At 36.6% G+C, this 9,304-nt stretch overlaps 1 protein-coding gene across 2 annotated transcripts in view; it reads right to left on the bottom strand.

Moving 5' to 3' along the window:
- HERC2 (HECT and RLD domain containing E3 ubiquitin protein ligase 2) overlaps nucleotides 1-8,840 on the bottom strand; it is a 113,421-nt gene extending 104,581 nt beyond the window's left edge. For both annotated transcript variants that reach the window (XM_085321494.1, XM_085321495.1), the window contains exon 1: nucleotides 8,725-8,840. In XM_085321494.1, the coding sequence (XP_085177620.1) occupies nucleotides 8,725-8,796 (72 nt within the window). In that variant the 5' untranslated portion in view covers nucleotides 8,797-8,840. The remainder of the gene's footprint in view (nucleotides 1-8,724) is intronic.
- Between the last annotated feature and the right edge of the window lie 464 nt (nucleotides 8,841-9,304).

Below are 9,304 nucleotides of genomic sequence, written 5' to 3'. Positions count from 1 at the left end.
GCTTGTAACACAATTTTCTTTGTAAGACAGCATTGTTTTATTTCACAAGACAAGCACGGCTGTAAAATACAGTCAAAAGAACCGTTTTCCCCATTGTAACCTCTAATTCTTTCACACGGCACAAAGCTCACACACAAGCCTTTCAAGCATCTAATAAAAATTGAAAAAGTAAACAAAATTTCTTCTGCACTGGGTTTGGCATTCAAATTCTTATTAAAKTCATTTTTGTGRTATGTTATGAACGGATAGAACAACYATTAAGATTATAAACCAGAGGCAGTGTCATTCCCTCCTCCCCATCCCAAGTACTTCATGGGGAAGCCTGCACTGTAAAGAGGCATTTAAAAGAACAATTTTGCTGTTTATTCATACTTTAGTTAACACTTTGCTCCACCTAGGGCAGGGGGGAGTATGTTGCGTTTGAAGGTAGGAATCATGGGTAGTTTTTGTAGCAATAGCAAAAAAAACTGCCTGAAAGGACGACTGAGAATCAGTGTTTACAACCGATTCATGTATCATAATCAATGGCAACTCATTTCTCATTTTAAGAAGTTCACAATTAATCCAGTCAATCCAGACATATTAAAAAGTGCCACTACAATATCCAAAAGTGAAAGTTATGAAAAGTTTGTTTTAAGTGTTAAATTACTTAAGCAGTTTTATTTTCATGATCCCCAAATCAGAATTCTATAAACATAATAAAAGCATCCCACTCCCTTAAGTGAAATATTTCTCTTAACTACAGARGCTGGCATCTGAAGATAAGAGTAAGTCAACTGTAGGGTATGAAAGTCAAATTTTTGACCACATAGTGCTGCTTTTCTTCAYAGTATTTAAAACTATCTTAAGCCAACACAAGCATATACTATTTTCTCCCTTTTCTCTGATGGCATCCAGTCATTTGCAACGAGTCTACCAATAGATCAAAGGGCCGAGAGGTAAGAACTGGAACTTTGCTCCAAATAGGTTCTGTAAACACCTGCCTTTGGTTGATGTTTTCCCAAGAATATAATCCTTCTTTCATTTGYTTACAGAAAGTTCACAAAGGAACCAATGGTATTTTGCAAAAGAGAAGAAAATTGCACACTCAGAAGAAAGTCTGATCTCCCAGGCTGTACAGAAATAAGATGATAAACATGTTTCCAGGCAATGTTCTGTGAAGCCATATACMAATTAGCTTTATAAACATATGTACCTGTTTTGCCAATGTCTTTAGAAACARTAAGGGCAAGTTAATATCCTTCACATAGCCACCAAGCTTCAAACAGTCAAACCACATCAGTCTCTCCTCAGCTACTTAGTAGTTGGGTCTCAGCAGAAAGACAGTATAGCTTGACCATGTGGATTTCTCAGAGATACAAACCACTTTCCAATCCAAACACCCCCCTTGATGTTTTACGTAAACACAGATCAACTCACTTTGTTCTACATCCTGCACTTTGTCAGCTATGTATGAAAGCCACATTTGACAAAAACTCACCTGAACTTCACTATATATAAGATACAGAGGTATAGTACAGTAACGCCRTGATAAATTGAAACCACAGCAATGTGAATGCAACATTCATGAGAATATACAGCCTCTTTCATCAATACATCTATGGTGCTACAGCTACCCCGCCGAGAAAGTATTTCATGGACATGCAGTCTATATGTACCCATTCCTATGCCAAACTAACAAATGGCAGGTGTTAACAATCCAGACTGGTGAAGCTTAGATATGCTGAAAAGTAGGGCTTCCTAAACTTTGTTTGCTCAGGTACTATYAACATCATTTTGTTGCCACGGATTTTTGGTTAAAGAGAATTTCCATTTGTAAGGCAAAGACCTAATTAATTACTGTTGTGGATGAGAAATAAATGGGAGAGGTGATTTATTTTTGACAGGGACAGTGTTCRATGCACTAATTGAGGAACAAGGCAAGAAATCCTGCTGAGTGACAAGCCTGGAACGATCAGATTTCATGACACACAAACTTGTTAGAAGTAGAGTGCATGTGCAATGGGCAAAAGAAACTTAGTATTTTACAGSTTCCTATTTGTTATATCATGCAGCTATGCAAGCACAGAAATTAGAGAATAGGAATGTAAATAAAGCAAGCAGGTTTAATGAGTTATTAACCAGTAGAATTTAGTAACTTAAGATTATTGTGAGGCTGTGTATGCCATGTATAGGTAATTAAGTATTCAAATGACTCATGAAAAAGAGGGTGCTCACAATGGCTTTTTGGAGCTATTTCCCAAGAGAATTTAACATCTTATCATACRTTCATTGTGTTGCTGACATAGTGGGGTTTCAACAAGAAACAAGCACTCTTGTCGTTAAATCTATCTCTCTTCCAATAGAGATAGCTAATTCACTAGACTCCTTGATTTAGTGAACACCTTTCCTCTAATAATTTAATCCCTTCATTCGTGACTGTTCAAATGGATGAAAAAGGTAACAAACTAAGAATAGTTTTCACCAAAAATCTGTAGCTGACAGTAGTTTCAGAGATGCACAAACATTCAAAATTCCACATAAGTACCCCAAGTCCCTGCTTGCTCCATCACTTTCTTTCCCCATCAGCTCTCCACTGCCTTCCCAAGACTGAGTTTCCCAACAGCTCCGTGCTCCATCCTCCCAAAAATCAGGGCCCTGTAACCTTGGCCTCTGTGTTCTGCATCCTCCTAAGTATTCCACCAAATCAGCTTCCAATCTAATGTCCCAGATCTCCCTCACCCTTCCGTGAGGCCTCCTAACCTCCTTTTGGACAAGACAGCCACATATCCACATCTCCTATACACCTCACCTTCACAAACCCCATTCTGCRTCCAGTGTTTATCACACATTCTCATCCCCAGACCGTGTCTCRATCCCTGCACTTCCAAGGCATGCATCTCACCTATTGCATACCTCTTACCTAAACCTGAACCTATGCTTTAGCCCTGCTCACATATCTTTAGCCAAAAAAGCAAAAGCCTAAATAGACTTCAAAGTGAACTTCTACTGTACTGTAAAGTAGGCAACCCCTACTCTAAGCTTTTGCTAATCTGATCTCCACTGTTAAGTGTGATTTATTCTGACTGGTACAAGATGTAATTAAGTCCAAGGGATATCTAGTTTGGTTGCTGGCATGTGCTGCTCCCTTCTTCCAAGGAGGCAACATTAATTTTCCCCCCCCAACAACTTCTACAGAACAAGGTATTGGCATTAATGTGTTTCCTTAAGTTTCAAGAAAATCAAATCTTGCAACTACAACTGGACAAGATCCCGAGAATTCTGAAAGCACCACCACAAAGTTTGTTTTAATGAGTTAAAAATAATCAGGAGCTGTGATTTTGTTTTAAAGTCAACTGGTCAAAGTCAGACACATTTCATGTGATCCATCAAATTATGTGCCTGATGCAGGTTGTTAGCAGAAAAGACAGAAATCTCTGTAAAAACTTAGCTGGAACTCAGAGGGGGGAAAAAAAAGTAAAAATACAACAAAAACCCCACAGGGATTCAGGCAAGATTCCTCCTTGTATAACTGTCTTGGAAACTGAAGAAAGTGACTACATAATCGCAAGATTTTAACATGCATTCACCCTAGAACTGMCAGCAATTAAAAGGATATAAAAATGAGAGGACTCTGTTCTTACTTTCAGCTATTTCTGCATTAAAGTTTGTCTTTATTTTTAAAATTATGCTAAAAAAATTTATTTTAAAAATAGAAATAGGTGGAAAAACACTCTCTCATTTCTTTTTCAACACATGAACAGTGAAGAAATACATGGGAGGAACAGTAAGTTCTTTTCCAAGTCTCCCCACTGTCTTTCCTTTTTTCAAGTCATTCAATTTATTTTTCCTTTTTTGTTGTACTCCTCTTCACATTCTGTCCAAGTCTCATTCCCTCTCCACTGAAGCATGACATGAAATCACAGCTGTTTATCATACCTAAGCAAAGCACAGTGAAACATAATTCAGTCTAACATATTACTCTAAAGCTCTGACAAAAAAAGTTAAGCAGTCCCACACTACTTCAACATATTTAGACATAAATCAGAGATGTCCCAATGATAACAGACTTTCATTTGCTGCAAAATTTCATTAGCAGTTAAAAGATAATTGCAAAAAACAAACTATGTCAATCCTTCAAATTTAGAGTATGAATCCTTTACCTTCCTTCATCTTCTGAACAGGAATTTTGTTGGAGCMCAAATACTTGCATAAACATTAAATATATTTATTTTGTCTAACCTTTCACTCCATATATGGTCCTAACCCCTCATCTGGAAATCACTAACTTTGGTGGAACACCATTACTTTATTTTTCAAATAACTAGAAATTCCCTACTGTAAACCACCTTCTTTAAAAATGTAGAAGTTCTGATTTCAATTGCTATTTACTACTTAAAAAAAAAAAGAAAGAAAAAAAAAAAGGTTTTCTACCAAGCCCTTCATTTTYTGAGCAGAAAATTGAAGTTAATGAGAAAATGAACAGGAAATCAACAAAACAGAGAAAGTAATTTTCACTACCTTTTTGTTTTTAATAGTCAAGACCCCATATCTACATTATTTTCTTACCAGCAAAACACTGATCTAGATGCTAGAACAGTGGACTTTTCATGAAAATCAGGATGCCAAATTTAACTTTGACAGAAAGTTAAGAAGACTTCAGACAAATGCAACTCTTAKAGTTGGTTACTTCCCTTTAAAAAGACCTCTTTCATCTCTGTGGCAAAGGAATATGACAGAAATTGCCTGCCAACCATGAACTGAATGGAAAATGATGAAAATTCATTCTATTGCTCTTGTAAACAGCTCCTCCACCTCYGCTGCTGCCTAAAGTTTTTTTCCAAGCTACAGCAAAATGAAGGCTTTTCTCCCCCATCTCCTGCTATTCAGCACAATARAATTCTCTGCAAGATCCAGAATAAGCAGACTAATAAACAGCAGTTCAATCACACACACACGCACCACATTAACTAGTGATGGCAGAACAACCAAAAACCAGAACCTCTGCCAGCTAAAGACCTCTGCATAAGGTTCTAAATGAGAAGCACAGCAGATTCATTTAATCAAAATTATTTAAACATCTGATTTTAAGCACAATTTGACTCAGCACACTGGATATCTAGGTTTAAGTAAACACTTTTAATGTTATCTTGCAATTGTGTGTTTTTATATTCTCTTCTTAAAGGGGATGTCTTCATTAGAAAGAGTCATTAAACCATGTTCTCCATTGCATACAGATTCTGCTATAAATGTAATGATTTCCACTAGTAATAAATATATGTAGGTACTGTGTTTTTAACACACCAATTCAAATCCAAAAAAATACAATTAGAAATAAGTGATACTCCCATTTTTCAGGCAACCACACTAAACATGACCCATACTAGAACGGCCTGTGCTAAAAACCATCAGTTATATTATTCACAAAAATGTYATCTGCTATCTTATACTTTTGATATCTGCAATATCAGAACATATCACATTACTGATGCAACATCATACTGAGCTAAGCTATGATAATTTCTCAACTGCTGTGTAACAGTTGGGTTTTCCAGGCAATAGAGAAGATCTTGATWTTTTTCCAACAGGAAATTTAATTTTTCACAAAATAAATGTTTCTAGACAGTTCTACATTATCCTAGCATCTGTCACAAAGACCATAATAGTCAATTAATTACAAAGTTAGTAAATAATAAATAAATTAAAATAGTTATGGAGAGCACCTTTGTCTTTGTTGAGCTTTTTGGCTTCCTATAATAGGACTGATTAAACTGGTTTCAGAGAAAATAAAATCAGTAAAAAATATTTTTCCACAATATAGTTTCCATTAACATTTCACACCACTCAGTTTAGCTTGCAGGCAAAAGTTTCACTGYTGTAACAAAAGGGCTTTTATCTTGGTGTTTTCTTAAAGCAAGTAATAACACACTACATCATGCTCTGTCTTTTAAAGTAACCTCCCAAAACTAAATGAGGACACTTAAATTTGGCCTTGGTGCCAACTGGAACAGCTGCTCTTACACATGGACTGAACACAATCCATACTCAAATCCATGTATCATTCTTTTCTGTGTATACTAAGACCATTATATTACAGACTGTCATCATTAATGTATATAATATTATAACAGTGTGTATTGTAATACTGATGCAACCTCATATCAAGCTAAAGCAAAAAGGATMTGATGATCTTTAGAGAAATTTAATTGGTTTTATTCTAGAGTAACTGTCACAGCCAGCAAGTCCACAGTAAGGGCTCTCTGGAAACAGTGGCAGAAAATGAATGTCAGACCTTGGAGAGTACTATTCCATCAGAAGAAACATTTCCCTTCCTATTCTAGCTACACTTCTCAAATTTTGAAACAGCAAAGAACTTCATAAAAAAAAATAATAATAAATAGAAGTTGTTTTAAGCAATTTCTGATGCTTTCTAAAGCAGGGAACTCCCAACAAAATTTTGTTTCTCCAAGGAATTTCACCTACATGCCTTTTGACTGTTGTCCAGTGAGAAATTAAGAGTCTAGCTGCAAAGTGCAGAGTTTAAGGTCTAACTCCAAGCAATAAAATGCAGTCAGCCTGATTAATTTATATAAATTAGTTTGTCTTTCTTCAAACCTCTCCTGGCTATTATGCTTGTCTTTTCAGTTCCTGTTCTTTTGCACCCTGATAATGCCCTTAGATAGTCACCAGGCACAAAAGCACATGGTAGGAAATCAGCATACTCAGTACATACAGAACTTAACTGATAGGATTTATATTTATAAAGAGATTTCATAAGTTAACTAGATAATGTCAATCAACCAGTAGCTAAAAGTCAGTCACACAGAAGAAAAAGAAGATTCTTCAGTGCCCAAACCCACTTACTTGATAGAAGACATCTGCCATTCAATACCTTAAAAATTAGCAATTCAAGATTCACACGCACTTTTTTTTTYCCCTGTTAAATAACAGACATATATCCATATAGACTTCTGTAAAGACGACCTATGTAATACTAAGAAAAACTGCTAACTTAATAAGAAAATTTTATTATCCTCAGGAGACCTAGCTAGTCTTCAGATTCCAGAGAAGGAATGTTCATGATCAGCAGATCCCAAATGATTACCGTGCTCTTACTTCATTAATCTCATTATTTTGACTAGAGCACAAATAGAAGAAAACAAAGAGAGTATCCTGGCAATTAAAGACTAACTTGTTAGAACTCAGCTCTTATAGAAATAAGAAGCTATTCATTGAAATTTGTTACAAATTAAGATCTTTATTTAGTGGAATTATTACAACCCATTAAGGTAACTACACAACCCATAACATACAAATATTTCATTGCACTTGTACACACACAGTTGAAAAACCATCCTAAAGTACAGACATCAAAAGTGTACGTAAACATAAGAAGGGATGCAGAAAACGARGTGTTGCACATAAGAGGAAAAACATGAGAAATCATGTGTACAGTCACATTTTTTACGTCACRTAATACAGAAGAAAAACAGGCAGTGCATACTCAGCAGCTGTTATAAAGTTTGTTACTTTTTCAGCTGCAATCTTCCTCTACTCTAAAAGAGCTGAAGTAGCATATTTGTAATCTAGAACTCAGCTTCCTGAGATGTATTTCAGAATCTTAGCTATTCACTTACTAGAAAAATATTTCTATATTTCTGTATTTCTTAACAAGCTCATCTTCAATTTGTTTTGTACTACTTATTTACCCCATTAGCCAAAAGTCTGGATCAAGATTTTTGACTCTGGAAAGAATAAAGATGAAATTTAGATGAACTAATCTAACTGAATCAAAGAGCAAGCCCTATCATTTTACAGCATTTGCACACAACTGCTACTAAATAAAACAACCTTAAAAGCTATCTGTTACCTCTGAAGCTGATTTAGCCTGTTTGATATAGAATATTGGAGAAAAACTGGTTTTGGATTGCAAGTGTATGGGGACAGAGACTTATCTAAGCACAAGAACAGATGAATTCTACCATGATCATCCATTATCATGCAGCACTTGCCTTTGGGCCAGGATGACTTTTTTGCTTGTTTGTYTGTTTTTAAATCTATAACACAGATGTAAATCTAATACTGGCTGATCCCAACAGAAATTTTAGAATTTTAAGTAGGAATGTGAAAAGGTTTTTCAAAGTAATGTATTTATATGCAACATCTGAGAGAAGGAAGGAGACAGAGAAGGTAAAGACTTMGCGTAGTTAACCTGTTTCATCCAAAATAAACATAACTGATTCATATCATTCTACTTCTCTACATTTTCCTCTTAATTCCACAAATTCAGTATAAAGTTAACTCCCTTGGAAAAGGACACAATTTAAAGTGAATACTTGTTACCCAAACAATTATAGCAAAAGCTAATCTGAATCCTTCAGAATACAAATTAGATTAGATTTCCATCTTCTTTTGCTTCAGTTCTCTTGTGCATTAAAGCAGCTAGCTCATACGTACACAAAAAGTTAAGTAAGAGCCTAAATAAAACATGTACACCCCTAAGAGCGTGCTTTATTCCCTGTGCAGCTTGGTTCTAAATAGAAGAGACTACACAGACAATAGCTTTACTTTCAACTTCACAAAAAGTTCRTTTTTTCAAATGACTTTTAAATCAGTATATTCAAAAACCGCATGCCAGGCTCGACAGCAATACTACAGTCTTCCGCATGTCAGCTATTTAGATTAAAAGCATCCTGGATCTGCACCCAAAAGGTCATGATGTAATAGATACATCTATTACCTTACCTGTAAGTCTGTCTTCAACCATTTGGAGTCAAACCTAGTTTGAGCAGCCAGACAAAAAGATTCAGAAGACATGTTTCCTTCTCCAGCCTTCTCTCCAGGCTGGCAGRGCAGCCTAACCTGCCACAAAAAAAAAAAGGAAAACTAACAATCTAGCACATATAATAGATCATAAAAGGCTATTTCAGTTCTGACTAGGATGGCTTCCACTTGAGCTTTAAAAATTTAGCATGAATAAGGATCTCCCTCGTTCACATGGGGAAAAAACATACATTAAGAACACTACTCGAAGCAAAAAGCTTCCCTCCAGCATTCGTGGAAGAAAACCTCCCTTCTGCTGCACGGAGCAGCAACACCAGCGGCCTGGCGCTGCCCTCAAACCCGTAAGTGCTGCATGAAATACATAATTGATCGCAGATTACGCAAGCAGCAGGCCAACGTAAAGCGATCGCCAGGGTCACCCGCACCCCCTCCACCGCCAGCACCGCCGCGAGCCGGGGGCTCCCCCCGCCGCACGACGCCCCCCCCCCAGCCCCCCGAGAGCACCTCCCGCCCTCGCGGCCCGCTGTCAACGCCCGTTACG

This window comes from Rhea americana, unplaced genomic scaffold (assembly GCF_003343005.1).
Source record: "Rhea americana isolate MKP2758 unplaced genomic scaffold, rheAme1 scaffold_7, whole genome shotgun sequence".
In the NCBI taxonomy this organism is placed as follows: domain Eukaryota; kingdom Metazoa; phylum Chordata; class Aves; order Rheiformes; family Rheidae; genus Rhea; species Rhea americana.
The sequence above is the reverse complement of the archived record's forward strand: the minus strand, read 5'-3'. Positions and strand labels throughout refer to the sequence as shown.